The 18,988-nt window shown below is 42.3% G+C and overlaps 1 protein-coding gene across 1 annotated transcript; it reads right to left on the bottom strand.

Moving 5' to 3' along the window:
- Positions 1-682: 682 nt before the first annotated feature.
- On the bottom strand, positions 683-18,585 carry BEST3 (bestrophin 3). The gene is made up of 9 exons (XM_050910512.1): positions 18,434-18,585; positions 16,616-16,710; positions 15,830-16,063; positions 10,322-10,476; positions 9,550-9,627; positions 8,965-9,117; positions 5,479-5,559; positions 3,976-4,127; positions 683-1,589 (listed from the first exon to the last, which is right to left on the bottom strand). The coding sequence occupies exons 1-9, from the start codon at positions 18,583-18,585 to the stop codon at positions 683-685; spliced, it is 2,007 nt and encodes a 668-aa protein (XP_050766469.1).
- Positions 18,586-18,988: the final 403 nt, after the last annotated feature.

Genomic DNA, 18,988 nt, shown 5'->3' with positions numbered 1-18,988 from the left:
CAGACCTCCCACGCCCAGCTCATCAGCAGTTTTGCCTCTTCCATTTTTCTTAATGAAGTTAAACATTTAATCCTTTTATTTTTCCACTCTGTAGTGGCATAGCTTCAGCAGGAGCGGGGCAGGCTCTTGCCTCACCCAAGCGAGGAGCCTGATTTTTCAAGCGTTCCTCCAGGCAGTGAGAGATGGTGGGCTGAATCTCTCCAGTCTGAGGAGGGAATTGAGTCCACACCTCCCATTTGAGCCACTTGAGTAGAAACCAAAACTGTTGGTGGGTCTTACAAGGATGTCATGGACCTTAATCTGAAGGAGCGGCCAAAAGTAGCACTGTTCGGGTGGATCCGAAGTGGACAGAGCCACCTCCACTCTGATAACCTTAGTGTTTCCTCTAGGTGAGGCTACACAGCTTGCTGCCATGTGCACTGGCTGGTTTGCATCCACTCCTGAGGCTCCCAGTTCTCCCTATAGATGTTTCCCCCATAGGGTCACAGATTTCAAGCCAGCGACCAAGTGGCTTAAAGCATGTCACTACAATGCCTCCTATTTAGGTGCCCAAATCCTCTGTTGGATCTTGCTCAGGACTTGTCTGAGCATCGTGTCTGCCCTTCTGCACTTTCAGCAAATCTGTGCGAGAACCACTTTCAAGAGAATATGAGAAGTTCAGTCAAACCCAGGGGAAGCACGTTCAAAGTTTTCTTTCACTTTTCTCATTAGAAAATTCTACTATGGCCGTTTCTTTACTATCCAGGTTTTCCCATAAGTGCTGCATCTCAAACATCTCTGGAGCAGCAGCAGAAGTAACATTTTTTCCGTCTCTGAAGGTCCTTTGTTGTGAAGTTGTCCCAGAATCTGTTAAAGGCAGTGCAGTGTCAGCACTTGACACTGTACTATCACTATGGAAGCTTGGTAAACTCCATCGCTGAAGGTTTCTCTCATGATCTGTTATGAAACCAGCTATGCTACTACCATGGGGTTCATGTTTGTGCTCCCCTATCACAGTAGGAAGTGACTGATGCACCTCAGAGCCTGGGAGGTATGTAGTCATTTCTGGGGGGAAAAGAGGATGGTCTAGAAGAGTCACATTTGCCTCAGTTAGGCTCCTTTGGAGCTCCTCTTCTGGCATGCTTGCGGTGCGCCCTGTTTGCAGATCTGGTTTGCCCAGCACATCAGGTGCTTTCTCCTCAGCTTCAGAGATGACGACCTCAGGAACTGGCTTGTTTGTCTCGGATGAGGTGTCACTGTCGCCGAACTGTGCCTCGTTCCTTGAGGTTTCTGTTATGGGTCCTAGATCTCTGCTACTATGAAGTCTGTTACTTCTGTCAACTCCTTCATATTTCTTCTTGAAGCTCGAGGTAGAGTGTCTCCCTCTTGTGTGCATTTCCTGCAACCGTCTGATGTGCCCCTTTTCATCTGCTGGGAAAAACACCGAATTCTCACTTGTCTGCCGACTGTAGCGCCGGTGGGCCGGGGATGAAGGGCCCTCATGGACGCTGAGAAATCTCTTGACTCTTCTCAGCACTGAACGTTGCCTTCGGTGTTTCTCCTCTTCCCAGGGCCACTCTTCCCCATAGAGGAATTCAGTATCAGCCAGCCTGCCAAATAAAGCCAGGTAGTAGGTGTCACTTATGTATAGGAAGCATGTGGTCTGCATGCACATATATCCCGCTGTCTCAGCAGGAAGACATAGGAACCAAGGCCCTAGTGTGTCCCCAGGTAAGGGCATGGAAAGGGTGAAAAAGGGGTGAGGGTGCCAGGAAATAGTGCCTGTGCCTTTGGACCAGAACACACAGAAAGCTCTCCACATCCAGGTGTCTCTTCTGCTGAGGACCAGGCTGGGAGAGCATCCAGCCAGGCATCTGGCACCGTTTCATATTTGGGCTGCAGCCCTCTGTGGCAGCTCCACATGGTTAGGCTTGTGCTTAGGGTGAGGGAAAGGGGAGAAAGAAACCCTGCTCGGCTGTAGATACTTTTTCAGGAGAATCCTTCGGGCAAAACTAACAACAGTGAAAAAGCTACTCCTGGAAGCAGAGTGTGACGGTTTCAAAAAATGTTGGAATTACTCAGATGGCCAAATCTCAGTTACTTCTGGGGCACGACAGTGTGTCTGAAAGTCCAACCTGTACCTGGTACTCTTCTCCTGCCCAGCCTCGGTGGTTCATGAGAACAACCATTGCTGTGTCTGCCAGGCGATTCAGTACACATTACTGACTCAGTGCACCTCAGAAGACAAGGCAAACTGGCCCAGTTACCTGTCCTAAGGGCAAGGATGGCAAAGGGGCTCAGGCCAAATCTGAGGCGAGGAGCACAGGGAGGCAACACTAACCCAGAGAGACAAAGGAACTTCATCCAGCGTTTGTGAAGACCATAGAATCATAGAATAGTTTGGATTGGAAGGGACCTTTAAAGGTCATCTAGTCCAACCCGCCCTGCAATGAGCAGGGACATCTTCAACTAGATCAGGTTGCTCAGAGCCCTGTCCAGCCTGACCTTGAATGTTTCCAGGGATGGGGCATCTACCACCTCTCTGGGTAACCTCTTCCGGATGCTGGCTTGAGGGGACAGGAGAAGACTTTGGATTTGGGCTCAAGTTTTATATATTTGCTTTGGACTTGGATGAGTCTTTAGACCTTGTTTTTGAAGTCTGCATAAGAACTACCCAGTTTTTTGAGAGAGATGAACAGAGAAACAGTTCAGAGGAGAAAATAATTAATAAAAAAGTCAACACATCAGAGCTGTTTGCATTGCACAGGGGCTAACATGGAGCTATTTTTCATTCACCCCCCCTTCATTTTTTGTGTGAAGTGCTTCTTATTAAAAAATTGTTTGCAGACTTAATAGTGTTTCTTCTTTGCCACTTTTTTCCCCTAGCAATTGCAGTAAAATAAATTATATTCTATGAGGTTTTCTTCTTTACTTTTTTACTTTCTTCTTTTCTTTTGGCCATTTTATGGTTTTTCCAGAAGGAAATAAATTCTGAAAAGGCTGTGTGTGATAAAAGGAACTCATATAAACCATTTTTCTTTGTAGTAGAATGCATGCAAAAAATGGAAAAATAAGAGGAATAAAAATGAGAAAACATCAATTTCCAGGCCAAATGAAGCAAAAACTTAAGCACATTTTATTTTGATAAAGGCTGGAAAATTTTGGAAAAATTGAAAACTTCTTGAGATAAGTTTTCAAGTTAAAAAAATGGCTACTATAAAGTTTTAAAAAAGATTTTCAGATAAAAACGTCTACTTGCCCTGGTTTTTGTTCAGGCATGGTGGTATTTACACTTACTGACCTGTTCTATATTACAGCATGTCACAAATATTTAAACTCAACAGCTTCTAAGCTAACTGGCCTACCACTGATTTGTCATACAGATCCTGACAGCAGGGGGTAATCCTATATCCTCTATATGTTTCTTTATAATGATGGTTCTTGTGTTGATCTATGCAAATAACTCCTCTTCATCCCTTCACAAAATCTAACTGCTTCAACTTCCATGCCTAGATTATTAGTCAATGAAAAGTCATACAATGTTTAAGATAATTTCTTGTTTATCTTCACAAAAATCTGGACTGATTTTAGCCATCATCTGCTAACTAAACAAAAAGGAATAGCTATTTTGCTAATTGGGGGATGTATGAAGAAGCTGTAGTAAATAAAGGATTATTAAGAAAAGTCAATCCCTGTCTTCAGGTGCCATCCTGTGCTCAGAGACTATCAACAAACCCTCCCTGCAAACATACTCTATTTATTAATTACATAATTTAAGCTACGGGTGCACAATTTGTATGAGTACATGGACCACTGGAGACATCATCCCACCAACATCAGCCTGTCCACTCCCTCCTAACATCATTTCCCATTTCCATCTTCCCCGCTCACAGTATCGTCACAGCCCACAGCCCTGTGCTGACTGTCTGTCAGTCAACGTGGGCTGTAAGGGTGGTGATCTTTCTGATGGCATTAAGGACCTTTAGTGCCACTCACCCCATTTCAATAGTCGATCCAAGAAATGAAGGAATACAGTAATCAGCAGCTGCTTTTGTGTAGGGCGGCCGGGCAGAGGAATCGTTCCAGTAAATATCTTTCTCCATCCTTGGTAAGTTCATGTGCATCTCGTCCACCGCCAGAAGTGAGACCTTAGATTTTTTTGGTATAAATCACGTCACTTTCAACATAGTACAGTATACAAAATAATCTGCTTTGTACTCCCTGGGTCAACATTTCTTTCAGAAACCCTTTAAAGTAAGCTGTGTATGCTGGCCTGGGCATTGGGAAGAGACTCAGTATTATAAAATATACCGCCTATACCCTCCTATACTCATGAAACCATAAATTTTATTGTAACTTGAGTCTTCTATGCTGCAAAGATATTTGCGTCAGATTGAAGTCCTTTCCTCACGCATGATGTAGTTAAATAGACATGTGATCCTCCACGTGCTATGGGAAGTCTGTGTAGAGTATTAGTTGTGCTCCTTAAAATGTCCAGAGGTCGAGAAGCTTTCTGATAGGCTTCATGCACAGTTTAAGACATTCAGAACCAAGTATGTGACCATCCTGTTCTAGGGCCTTCCAATATATTTTATACAAAGGGCTCTGAGGCACCGTAGCACAAGTAGCCTGAAGTGGTGTTAAGCCAGAGAGCATCTTTGGCAGCGTGAAGGCCTTTCCCACTCCTGCGCGTACCTGCATTGCTTGCTTTGCTCAAGATGCTGGTTTGCTTGCCCTGCCCTTGCTCCCTCTAACACCTGGGCTCTGCTTTGCAGTCTCAGTGGTCCCCAGCAGACGTGGGGTCCGACAGCAGCTCACCCCTATGCTTGGCTCTACCTGCAAGGAGAGCAGCGGGTGCCATGGGACCTCTTCATGTCTTTGGTCTCCTTCATGGCACAACAGACAGGGGCTGTTTGGGAATCGGAGATAACTGCAATAAATCTGTACCCTGGCAATCTCACATCTCCTGCCACTGAGGACACTGGCTCCTGTGCCGACCACAGATGCTGCCGTGGGCGGCAGCATCACAACATGAATCATGGTATGGGCCCCGCTTATTACTTCAGGGCCCTGCTTGGTCTTTTTGGTATCTTCACTGCCATTTTTTTTTTTTTTTAAAGGAAGGTTCATATACAGTATTGTAATCTTTAGACATTCAGATTAGCAAAATGTGTTCTTATCTATGTGGGAATAGATGGGTTTTGGATTTTGCAGGATTGACCTACATTACGTGTTTTTCCAGGCATAAAGTGAGCTTACAGTTTGAGGTCAGCTGTTTGCATGTTTAGTCAGGCATCATAAATGCCAAATACCAAAATCAAGACGCATTAGCTTGTAAAAAAAAAATCTGGGGATCACAGCCATAGGTACTCCTTCAGGGAAAGAATTTGTTTTGCTGACACTTGTTGCCCTTAATTTGTACCTCAATATAAGAAATGGATTAAATGTAATGATAACCTATGGTACAGTAAAGCTGGAAGTAGAAATAACAACAGCAACCTGTAAATTTCTATCGATGCACCAGTTAGTTTCAAAATCGTCATCATCTTCTCCAAATGGATTAATAAGTTGTTCAGCGACCTGAAAGGAAAATGAGACAGTGAATAGAGGTTAGCATGCCATGTCAGGACTGCTGCCGCAGAGAAAATAGGATTGGATTTTTCTCTCTCTCCCTGCCTGTCACTTGCAATCATAGCTTGAGCTCCCATATGATGCTTTTGCCAGCCTAGCGAAGGAACAGCTTGCTTTCCCTATAGATTCATACCTCTGTGCCTCATTGGTGCTGTCAATCATGATTGTCAGCGCTGGCCTACTGGGAATCGAGACATGTCTGGGCCATGGTAATTGTCACATAAAATAGTCATTACCTTTCCTTATTGTTGTCTTTGGCTGATTTAAATGAATGGTTTAGCAGCTAGAGGCTCTGTTATTGCATTATGGTCTACGATACTCCACCAGCCCATTGGGTCAGTATTCCCAAGCCCTGCAGCTGGAGTCTGCCGGAGGGAGTACAGCTCGTGTCTCCAGCTCAGCCCTCAGCCCCTGCTTCTTTATCGAGGGTGATGCTGATGGCATCCCTCTGAAGCTTTTCAGGACAAGCAGCCCACCAAAAGACTTGACTCAAGTGGATGCCATGCATCATGCTAGCCATCTGAGTTTGTTCTTTAATTCAGCCTGCTGTTTTGGGTTTCTGTACATGAAGTGATTAAAACTGCAGGGGAGAAGCCCATCCTGTGGAGGAGACAACCAAACAGTGAGCTCAGGCACCTTTGTGGTGAGGCACCGTAGTCTGGGAACTAGGCTGGGGAAGGAAACTTCTCTGGCTGCCCATAGCCTTATCCAGTCCTGCCCCTCCGCAAAGGAATAAATAAACGGAAAAACATCCAGAGACCGCCCCCCTATCCCCATGATCACCAAAGTACATTGTGGGGAGAAAACTCTTAGCTGCTGGGGGAGAAAAAAAAGATGAAAGAGGAAAATTAAAAAAAAAAGTTTTAGGAAATCCAGATTGCTTCTCTATTTCTCAGTTCCTTGGTACACTGAGGTTAAATATCTTCTCCCCTTCATGCTTTTCTCCTTCTGTTTGTCTTTTTAAGCCCTGGTTTTGAAGCCGATCACATTCTTGCTGACCCTCCCAAGCCTTCCTGGTGGTCACCATGGCCATGCACAGGAGCAGTGGCCAGGTCCTCGGTTTAACATGAATATGGGTGAAGCAACTGTATGATTAAACAGCCCTGCTCATGAACCTCGCTATGGACAGCTATGATCTGAATAACTTATAATAGTAAGGCAGTCACTCCCTGGCTATTTATTGCTATGTGCCTCTAGGTTGTACCAGTGGGTAAGCACTTGCTGACTCTCCTAGGCCACCACTTCCCAGGCCAGCGGTGGAAGACAACAAATGAACTGCTGAGCAGACTAACATGACAAAAACACCCGTAAGGCAGCAGGAACGAAAAGGAGACAGGGGATACCTCTGCTCACACTCATTGGCCTGGCCCATGGCATTAAATTTTGGGTATAGCTATGGAAGTGCTGCAATAGGAATGAGCCAGAACGCAGACTGCGTTGTGGCTTTCCAGGGAAGACTCTGGATCATCTCGGTGTAAACCGGGGGATCACTGCCCAAAAATCCACTGCAAAACTTGTCACATGAGCTAAAAAAAGTGAGCAGGGCTAGGACAGAGGGAACAGCGGTGATGGCCTTTTGCTTGGCTGACCTGGTCCTGGCATGTGAGACATGACTTTATTCTCCGGAAAGGAATGTAGTGCTGAGTAGAAACTAAGCCCTGTATTTGGATGGTCCGTCTACCCCCGTAATGAAAATGGGGATTTAGAAGTGTCTCACGTGATGGGAAACTTTGCTCCTGTATTGTACGTATAACAAACCAGGCCTGAGGCCAAGGAATGAGCTCAGTTTAGCCATTATGTCTGAGGAATTGCCAAGTTACTGGAAGTCAATATCTCAGGGCCCTTTCTGCAGCCTGGCAGCCAAAACCCAACACACTCAGCAGGAAACCGGCTGTAACCTTCAAGACAGAAATATCCTGACTTGGGGGCACTGCAGGTTTGGACAAACCTCCGGTCTGAGGGAGCACTGCTGATATTAAATTAGCTTTTAGAACTGCTTCTCCTCCCTTTCATTTCCTTATGCGGAAGATTTTTCAGTTACAATGGCATCTCGTACCTGCTGTAGCCAGGAGTTGGCTGGAAGCCCTGAGCCTAACTGGAAGAGGTGCTACTGACAGCTTTGGGTGCTGATGAAGGGAAACCATTCCCCGCTTCAGGAGCACCAGCAGCGTGGTCAAGAGGAACAGCTTACAGTTTTGCAACCCGCTAGTAAAACCCTGGAAGACATTGCCTAGAGACAAAGCCTCACATTTCTGCAGGAGCAACATGCTGCCCCTGCCGCACCAGCCTCCCTTCCTCTCTCTCCCGCTCACCCCCAGGCTGGTCCCTATGCGGCAAACCCCTTGTCCCCCCCGATTTCCTAGGACACAGGACTAGAGGAGCTTGCCCTGCAGGCACTTTACTTTCCCCCGCAATCCGCCAGCTCGGTGTGCTGCCTTCTTTACTGTGCCCTTTGGAGTTGGCTGTGGGAAGGGGGCTCTAAAACTGGCCAATTTTGTGCAATTTATGTTCTAACAGGAAAGTTAGCTCTATGTTTCCAGCCGTGATTAATAATCCCAAAAGGACATCTTAATGCATATAGACCCTAATGTACCAATTTGCTTTTTATTTGAAACTTTTTTCCAGTTAGTCTACATGGATACTCACTGCAGAGGAGAGAATCACCGTGAGGTACGTGGCTTAATTACTCAACTATCAGATCGATGGCGATATGTTAACTGAGCAGGCATCAATGGGCTGATGGGTAGCATCCAATTCCTTCTATAACTCTTCTTTTTAATAAATGTTTTTATGCTGTGGGGTTGTAGCCAATATTGGCTGTCACTGTTTGATGGCCCTCTGGAACTAGAGACCTTTAATTGCCTGCATCTGATTAAGTTAACAGCAGATACTAAAGGCTGGCTTTGATCATAAGAAGAAAGTATGATTCAGTCCCTTTCAGCCCATGCCAGGTCTGCAGCAGTATTTCCCCATCGCACAGTGGAGTGGGAGAAAGGGCGTTTTTTTAATCTTTCATCTGTCATTTTATAGACCAAGTCCTGGGACCAGATTTTGCTTGCATAATACTTCCTTGGGGGGTTGTGGCTGCACTGGTCCTACTAAATTGAGCTCTTTCAGGTTCCCAACCGTTTCTCACTGTAGGATCTGTCAGGTGGAATTAAAAAGGTATTGCATGATGTTTCTTTATGACCACAGGACACTTTGGGCTGAATTCAGCTTTGGTGTAACTAACTCCATTAATCTTCGGTGATTTTACAGTGTGCCACAAATCTGACACTTTGACTTCAGCTCTGACACCTTCCTCAGCTCCCCTAGGGAGGGTTCCCCCATGACCTTTCCAGAAAGCTAGTTTACCTTGAGCCATCCTGCGTAGAAGAAGAACTGTAACAGTGTGAAGATTGGAATGTAAAGATCTAAGTCATGTCCCTGATACCCTTGGTCAGTATCCAAAAATTGGCGCCCTATCAGGCAGGCAAAGAAAAAAGTATAGACTGCGAGAGTAACAACCTGCAAAGAACAAATCTTCATTGAAATCATGCAATAATACAATCTTATGCATAAGGCAACACATACCCAAAAGCCTCTGACTGCCTTTTGCCATATCATTTACAAATCTGTAGGGAGGTATTACAAATAGAGAGGCCACAGGAATAATTATAGCCAGGAAGAAGATCCAGGAAACATAAAAACATTTCAGTGCTTCCCTCCCTTCTCCCAGATTATGCAAGGCCTCCAAAACATCTCCGCATTATGTCATTATTAATGACTATTTAAGTCATTAATATGACTTAAATAGTTGGCCAGGCATCCATGATCCCATGGGAGTCAACGAGTGCTCAACAGCTCGGAGACTCTGGTCGAGTCTATGGATGTTTTGCACCAAGCTCTCCTTTTATGGAAACTGTGTTTCGAATTTTGTAAAGGATAATATCTCAGTACCTGGGTATAGACCAGCGGAATTCCAACCCAGTCATAACCAAACAAAAGACTACACCAAGACCGGTACTTATTCATCTCCTAAAAGGAAAAAAAAAAAAAAAGAAAAAACAAACCCCAACAAACTAAAATTGCATGGCGTTCAATTCTAAATTATAAATATTTTGTTACGGTTTGTTTTTGCACATATAAAAGGACAGGGAGATATGAAAGTGTAGTATATATAAATTGATACCATAACTATATCCAGCACCCCATTGTCACATTTGAATATTCACTTAGTTTATGGAGTTGGAATGCTTAGTATATTACATATTTCTTCACAAATTATGTTTTGTTTCTATCTTATCCACAGTCTAGTGATACATGAAAGAGAATATATTATATCATAAAAAGGATGTTTGACCACTTAATGAAATATTCAGGAAGATTGTCTTCCCTGAAACTGATATTAAAATCTTCAAAATGTCAAATTATTCTCACTTTTTTTCCCTGCAGAAATGGAACAAGTATGAATTTACAGTGATGTTACAATAATTTTTTACTCATCAATTTGTTGCTTCAGTTAATACCTTTGTAGTCATATAAATACAAACCCAGCGAACTGTGTGTGCTTGAGTGTACATCGGTACACAGAGAAAAGTGGTACAAATCCTGAGTAAGATCATTTAGATGACACTGGAGAGCTGTGCACCCTCAATCAAATTGTGTGAGTGAAAAGCTACCACATAGCAATTTCAGATTAGTTTTCTGTAGGTTTACTTTTTCTACTTACGTTCATCAGTGTCTGCAGATCTACACTGTCTCGAATTCTTCCCTCTTTTCGTGCCTTTGATGCCAAATTTCCAAACCAGACAAATGGAACCCAGTATTTCAGGTGCGGTGATTTAAGGTCATCAAAAATTTTTCTTTCATATCTTGTCATAAAACCTGTTTACACCCCCCCCCAAAAAAAAAAGACTTCATTTATTCTGTGCTTTCAGTGCTACTGATATTATAGATTTTGAATATGTTTGAATCTGTTTATGTGATATTTGCATAGAACTATGCAAAACACTATTTATAATTCTAACTAGTAGCCTCCTCCTTTTTTCTTTTTTGAGCTTTTTTGCCAGGATAGATCTTGCTTGAAACAACTTCTTTTTGCAATAACTAGCTATGCAAAATCCCTCTTGATCAATATATGCAATAATTTGCTATTACTGTGTTCTCATATCTGACCACTGACATATTGTAGATACATATAATACTAAGAAATGTACAGATTACTCTCTGGTTTCATATTCTACTTTCAGAAAATAAGGAACTGGATATATCAGTCAAGAAACTATCACTTTTCAGCAATGATGGCTTTTATCAGCATCTCAACATATGTTGTAAGGGCAGTTACGTGACCTTCTGATTCTGATAATTTTTTGGTAATCTGCAAAGCAGTGAGCAAGCAACAGAGGATACAAGTGCATGCATGAAACAGAGCTCAACAGAGAGCGTGCCTTCTGCCAGCGAAACACTTCCCTGCCAGATTGTGTTTCATGTTTTCTTTGGGGTTATGAAGGCGTGCAAAGAGATGGAAAAGGAATCGTGCACAGAAATCCCGCTGCTAGCGGGACACCGGGCCAGATGACATGCTGTGGGGCTGCAGGCTGAAGCTGCTCTCTGCCTGGCAATTTGCCTCGCTGGGGTGCTGGGAAGGTATTACATTTCCTGCAAAGTTCCCCTGGCCTTCTGAAGCCCTGCTTCCCCCTGCTGCAAGCAAGTCCAAGGTCAGATAGCAGGGGAGCCAGGGCTGTGTGTGACAAAACCTGCATCAGAGCAGCTCGCTGCCTGGGACTGGCACGGGAGCAGCTGGTTTTTGGAGCAACACCTCTACCCCCTTGGGTAAGAAAGCTCTGCTCTGCTGTCCTCCTTCCACCCAGCCTTTGAGAAAAACAACCTCAGAAAATTCATGAGGGGGAACTTCACATTTTCCTTTGTCCAAATCCTGGATTTTCTGGGACTGGAGCAATCTTCAGGTTTGGAGGATCTTAGTTTTTGCTCAGGTGTGTGTCACCTACCAGGGTGGGTATAAGGCTTCTTTTGTTGTGTTGACTTTAGCTCCAAAACAGGACAAAGTTAGTAACATGGCAGCCCCAAAATAAGTGGCTCAGCCAATCAATTACAAGTTTGAGGGCTGAAAATTCAATGAGGGAATTGAGAGTAGTCAGGATTTTTTTTCTAGTCTCCAACTAGTGACTAAGAATCGGCCCGTTGTTGCTAACATTGCTGAAGATACATGAAGCAGCAAAAAAAAATATACACAAACTCAGTTGTGTTTTGTATAAAAATGTGAATAAGGTAAAAGGAGATTTGCTAAACACAGCGACCTTCTTAAATATTCTGTTGTTGAGGAAAATGCCACTGTTTTACAGTTGCAACAAGTCAAGACAGGAGGTATGAAATACTGCAACTACCGAGAAGGAACACAAGGACAGGACAAAAAATTCTGTGGAAGAGGAAAAGTTCAGCAGCAAGACACAGTACTCCTGCAGGACCCTGGAATTTGAGAACAGAATAAGATAATAGCTTTTAAAAGGTCCCTGGGCAGTTTGCAGCCAGCTCTCATAATCAACTGCACAGAAATAATCAGGCAACCAGACAAACTGACCTGCTAGTCATGACTCCTGACTCCTAAAAGTCAGTCTTTCAGGCTGCCTTTGATTTTTTGGCTGGCCAGCCTGCTCCTTACAGGACAGGAAAAGATGTTTCTATCAGGCTGAAACAGACAGACAGAATATCAGAAAATTGACAGTCTGGAGTAAACACTGGATGCAAGTCACTTGAGAGGCTCTGGGAAGTCATTATCTGGAAGGACACAGCCTGAGGGGGTCACGAAGAACAGCAAAGCTCCAAGGATCAGTTCAGCTCTCCACTGAAACTGGGTACCTTTTTGTTCAGAAAAGCTCAACAAAGCCTTGTTCTTTTAACACTAACATTCAAATTGTCATTATTTTTTAAGTTAAGGTGTTTGTGTTTGTATTAATTAAATATTCTCTTTGATGGATATTAATAATGCCTAGTATTCTTATCACAGAAGATATTAAACAAGTCTGGATTGCTCTTACTGCTGGTGAAGGGTATGGCAACTATATGCAGTTCAGAACTGCTTGCTATTCTTGCAGCGATAAAAGATTTTATATTTTTTATATTTATATTCCACTTTATATTCCATCAAACACAGGGGAGGATATCAAACCTCAGTTATTAAAATTAAATGGTTTCTAAATATGGTCAAACTATTTTTATTCAAGAGTATTCAAAGAATTAACTGAGGAACTCTCTGAACAAGAACGCTGGTTTTGACAAGCACTGGAAGACTGGAGCAGCTCCAGAAAACTGGAAATATTTGACAAATACTGTGCCAAGATCTTGAAAAGGATGATCTAAGAAATGACAGGGCACTGAATCCTTGTGAAAGTATGAGAAGCTTGACGTGGCATGCAATCAATAGAGAATCAAAGGACACTAATGTGAATAGTGTCAGCCAAAGTGATCTTATGGGAAAATTATTGATAAGAACACTGGAAAGTGGAAAAAGCCACTCATGCTCTCCCTCAAGCAATTCGAAGAGTATTCAGTTCTCCCGTCACAACTGAATGGTTTGAGACAAGACTGGTTCAGGGTACCCACATCAAATACTCTGAAGACTAGTGGTTAGAGAAGAAGGAACTGAACAGCGGTCATCTCCTACATCTCCAGAGTGCACTAACAATGATCAAGTAGATGAAAGTTTCACTTTCTGCTTCTGTGTTATGTGGGAAAGAAATAATTTAGGTACTTCATTCCAGTAGAGGGTTTGGGACTGCAAACTTCAGCTGTCCGTAGGTACTCATGTAGTTGGGCTCACACCTCATGTTTCTCTTCAGCATTTCCTATCAGCTGTTTTGGGCTGCTCTCTGCCCAGCTGCTGATTCATTCCTCATGTTTTTTAAGACTCGTGTTCTTGAGCATCCAGCTTCCCTCTTGCACCTTGCAGCCAACAGGATTGGTATGCTCAGGACTGTCGCTAGGCATTTGACACTTACGGCATACATGCCGCAGTACTCAGCACCATAATGTTATGAATCTACATGCATCTACTGCCTACAGCTAAAAATGCTAAAAAATGAAAAAGAGTTCAGAAAAGAGTTAGGAGGAAGATCCAGCACTGAAGACCATCCCTTGTAGGGAGATACTACACAGGGTGAAGCTCCTAAGTTTATTCAAGCCTTTATGCACTCTGCTAACAGGTAGCTATTGAGAGAAAATGGTGTTTTCTTCTAATTAAGAAAAGAATAACCCAAACCCATTACAAAATCCAGTGACTAGAAGATGACTCTGTGCAACTTCAGACTGAGAATGAAATTTCACTTTTCAACAGTGGGTTCACCCTTGTGAATGTCAGTTCACCTAGGATGTGATGTAGTCTCCATTATACCCAGCTGAATTTTAAATCAGGGCTGGTTATATTCCTAGAAGGTATTATAGCTCAGTCAGAAATTGCACCATGATAAAGGATGTTGTGAGTAAGCTTTTATGCCTTGTGTTAGGGATGAGTCAGACTACATTATCATGGTACTGTTCTCAGATTTAAAATCTACAAATTTAAGCAGTTCATTTGCTGAAAACGAAATGTGTAGCAATAGTTACGCTGTGGCAGTTCTCAGTTTGATAGCAAAATGCAAAATCGGCACAAGTTGTTTCAATGATGACTGTGCTGTAAGTATTAGATTCTGCCATTCATGTTCATATTAAATGTTGCACTCCCATGCAGTCTGATATGTAACGCCATAGGGATCTAGGGAGGGGATAATTGCAGGGTACTGTCTTAATCACTGGATGTTAACAGGAGCAAAATATACCCTCAAGTGCTCAGTACTGCATCAACAAAAATTCTGTGGCACAATATGTATTAAAACCTACAGAATAAGTACTGAAATCCACAGAGCTGACTACACTATCAATACTTAGTTATACAGTTTATAGTAGAATGTTTTCCACTGTTAAAAAAACCCAAAAAACCAATACTGGTTTTCCAGTCTACAATTTTTGTACAAGACTGCGACATTTTGTCTCTTTTAGAACAGATTGTCTTTAGCAATAGGGAGGCAGAGCTGGATTAGCCTGCTGGAAACGTTGTAATTTTCCAGTGTGTACTAGAAGCAGATTGCTGGGGAGAGTGACAGAAGCTTCCTTGACCTCTCACAGGCTCAGGTGAACAGTTTTGTTGAACAGCACAAGGAAGAGAACTTCAAAATCCAACTGAATCCAACATAAATGATTTTTTTTAGTAATATCAGTGCATTCTGCCTGGATTTTTTTTTAATACCCAAAGCTGCTCACACATGTTGGAAACGTGTATATGTATATACACACTGCATATTTTAACTTGCTACAACTGTGCTTACTAATCTCTGCCAAAGGAATAATTTTAAGAAATGCAAGACATTCAGTAAAAAATGCATGACTTCTCCTATTTGGAACAGATCCCCATATCTCTGCACTGGTGTCCTGCCCCTGACTCTGACCAAGCCAGTCAGAAGGCACAGCATCACACCTTGCCTTTAAATACTCAGTGGTCAGTCCTTCATAGACAAGCAAAGTCTTACATGATTGAACTCTCTTCCCTGTCATCACACTCACTGTGTTATCAAAACAAACAGAAAATAAAGACACGCTTCATAGTATATTTATCCCTGAAAAACTAAGCTTAAGGTGAGGTTGTAAATTTAAAGAAAATACCCTTGGCCTTGGGGTTTTTTAAGTGTATCACAATAAATCTATGACCTAGGCAATCTACTTACAAATAATTGAGATAAAGCTGTACTTGTGAAGTGCCTGTGGAGACCAGTCTCTGATAGTCAAGACAAGGTTATATTCTAGACATCGAGGCAATGCCATATAACAAACTGCAGCGCAACTACATTACTTTTCATGCTTTGGAGAATGTTGTACCTGCTCCATAAGCCTGTGTGTTCTGGGCAGGCCTATTGCCTCCATGATGTCTGAGAGCAGATCCATGTAAAAGCCTCAAACTCATTTGATTTCTATAGTGTTGCTAGATGAAGACTTTAAGAGCATTAAAGATGCACACTTAAGGGCATGTCATTTAAGCCACTGACAAAAACGTGGTAGCTTTGACATGGGTTAGTATGAAGCACACATGGGACCAAAGAGGAAAGAAAAAATGAGTTTGGCTCCTTCCCTCCCTGTGCCCCCACCTCTGAGGGAAAGGAAAGACATTTTGGGGAGAAGGACTTGGCAGTACCTGCTCCCACCACATGGTCCATGGTGGGAAACCTTTTGTACACGGCTGTGCTCACAGAGCGAAAGATCAGCAGAGACGTTAAATTCACGTAACGCATGAGAGTCCTCCTTAACAAGCGCCCATATTCATCTCTGCCCTGGACACAGCTAGAGATGAGGAACATCAGTCGATCTGGCCACGGCAAGTTCACAAACTGGTTCCACCAGCGATTCACCACCAAAGTAACATAGAAACCTGGGGGTTAGAAAGAAAAAATAAAAGTTCAGTGCCTATCAAGATTTCTGTTAAGGTTACTTTGATTTAGTTTGCAGAGTGTTATTCATATCCCTAAACTTCTATATTTCCCAAAATAAACGCAGTAAGTCACGTCAAAACCCAGGATACAATCAATGTTAATTATTTAATAGACACTGCAACTTAATGGCCCATTCCAGCAGAGTATCTCACACTTATGAACTTCCAAATTTCCTCTTCTGTAGTAAACCTTGAGGGGATTTAGTGCTTTGAAAGATCAGACACAATCTATCAGTGTTAGTGGGCACTATATATATATATAAATACGGAAACTTTACTCTTTTGTTGGTATATTAAGAACATGAGCATAACTGCTGATGTGACAAAAGCAACTCAAATTTAAGGAGACCTGTTGGAAGCTGACGATTTTATTGTGAGCCTCTAACCTCCCATATGCCCCTCAGCTCTGAAATGCTTCCATGTACGGACATTCACAAAATGCCTGAGCAGAGACAGCGTTGGAGAATAAATTCACATGTAACCAGTACTTACCAAGCACGAAAGTGACTGGGATTTGTTCAGCATATTTGTCACAGTAAATTGATAATTTTTCAAAGAACCGTTTCTGGCTACCTGTAAGAAAAAATCTGCAGCAAAAATAAAATATATCTGTCCTTTCATAATATTCTGGCACTAGCTACGAAGTGCAAATACGTATAAATAATCAGGTATGTGCAATCGGGAGCAACCTTGGCTAATGTCTTCAAGCGAATTCTTAAAGGTAAAGTGCTGAACACTTTTGGCATGTAATAAAGAAGCTGGAGGAGCAGACAATATTATTCCCTGGTCTTTGCAGTTTTCTCATGACTAATTTCACTGGCACTACTCATTAGGATCAATACACCTGGAGAATTAGCTTGCTATCTCATACAGACCAATGGTGATAGTAAGGCGTAAGTCTGCAAGTAGAGCTTGCTCTCGTTTTTCAGAGGGCTACTTAATAAAAACGCTCAGGTCGGCTTGAATTGCAAAAGGTTACCAATCTCTAATTGCTCTTATTTGAAAATGCTACATTGTTGCAGCAGTTTTTACTCTTACTCCTACTAAATTTCTCTTTTCCACAAGATTAAAAACACAACTACTGTATTTATTTTGCAGTGAGAAAAGTATTCACCAGATGATAGAAAATGAGTGGAGCATGGCAGCTTCTGCCCATGGAGAAAGATATCTAATTAAATACAAAGAGCTTAAACATAAACAATTATTTTATTTGTATTGATGAGTATTCAGTTATTCTTTGATTTCATATAAAAGGAACACATGACAACTATTTGGTGGGTTTTGCTTACAACTGTGCAATAAAACATGCAGCGTATATAGAAGACTTTCCATGGTGTATTTACCATGGTCTTTAATTGCCTAATATTTTAGTAAAACTAGATTAATTTAAATAAATGTGAGACTCCGGTGTTTCTTTACATATTAATCCTGTAATCTTCTTTCCGAGTTTACAGGTATAGATTACTAAACATGTTGGAAAATTAGTGATTAATCACAGACAAACTGAAGCTCATTTTCTCCTTGCTTCACATAAAAAGCAAACACTGAGGTCTAATTACAGATCAAGGTAAGAGCTGAATCATGATTTTGATACTTAGGTGTAGTGTACTTCATCAATTAAAAGTTTCACTGTACTAATTGATGCATTGCATCTGTCATACGGGTGTTTAATTCACACCTTGGTGGAAGAAGCAACTCTCCTTCTAACGTGACCCTCCCAGGTGGTGGGTGACACACAGGTAATAACCACATCTGGTTTCCATGCAGTTTTGCTTGGCCCTCTGCAAGCTTAAAAATAAAGTTTGCCATGCCGTCCTAGCTTTAAGCAAAACTTTGCTTCTCCTGACTATATAACCTGGCTCACAAATTATTACCTTTCATTGTTGTTAAAGAAATTACCACTGAGCAACTGAAGACACAGTTCTGCAAGCAGAATGAAAGGTCTATACTTATCATGTAAAGCAGAGAGGCACGCTCACTGCCACCAACTCGACGTCAGAACGATAAGAGCTATATAACATGGGCTAGCTATGGGTATTTATTTAGCCTAATTTCAGTAGGATGGTTCCTCAACGCTGGGCTGAAAGTAGAATCAGCTGAATACGATAGATAGTATTTTCTTTATACCCTACATGCTTTCTCTGGAACATTAAAGTAAACGTGGAAAGGAAAGGACATTAGAAAAGGTCCAAGGAAAAGACAATAATTATGTAGTAACCTCCCCCCACAACCATCATTCATCAGCCTAACACTATGAAGTGTGAAACTTCAGTATAACATTTAATAAGATGTGAATTGGAAAGAGTGTACCTGTATAATACACTTATCGCTGTGTAAAGAGTAGCAAAAACAATAAATTCTCTGTACAGCAATTTGTAGATGCTGCCTTTCCACTTTAGGAGTAATCTGTGAAATCCAAAGAAAGTGGCATTTGCTACTTTGCTGGAATAAGTGACTGTCATCTTCTTGGCAGGCTGTGCCTAGAAAGAGTAGAAGAGAAGCAGGAAACCAACAACATTTTAGACAGTGTAGCCTAACCTGAATGCACCCTTGTATAGATAGATATATACACATATATATGCACATACACACATACAATAGTATATGTATACATAAATACATGCTGTGTGTATTTATAGAGAGAGAGAGAGAGAAATTGAAAAATCTTGCAGTAACAAGCCCCGTTGAGACCTGCAGATTGACTGATGCAAGGCTGTATTTGGGCTTTACCTCAAAGACCACCCAAAAGCAACAGCTAGCACCAAATGTGGCCGCCTGCCTGGGTGGCAGTGGCAGGGACACGTTACACCTCTGAAGCCTCTGCTCACTCCCAGTGTGCTCCAGTCCGGTGTGAGCAAAGAAGAG

Source organism: Gymnogyps californianus, chromosome 1 (assembly GCF_018139145.2).
Source record: "Gymnogyps californianus isolate 813 chromosome 1, ASM1813914v2, whole genome shotgun sequence".
Lineage (NCBI taxonomy): Eukaryota > Metazoa > Chordata > Aves > Accipitriformes > Cathartidae > Gymnogyps > Gymnogyps californianus.
Note: the sequence above shows the minus strand (reverse complement) of the source record. Positions and strands in the feature narration are given on the sequence as shown.

What these genes read in the sequence shown, in the direction of transcription:
- BEST3 (XM_050910512.1), bottom strand. Translation starts at nt 18,585, where the DNA reads ATGACAGTCACTTATTCCAGCAAAGTAGCAAATGCCACTTTCTTTGGA. An exon ending in GCGATAAGTGTATTATACAG is followed by an intron (nt 16,711 to 18,433) that starts GTACACTCTTTC and finishes TTTTTGCTGCAG; the next exon opens with ATTTTTTCTTACAGGTAGCC. An exon ending in TTCCGCTGGTCTATACCCAG is followed by an intron (nt 9,118 to 9,549) that starts GTACTGAGATAT and finishes TGTTCTTTGCAG; the next exon opens with GTTGTTACTCTCGCAGTCTA.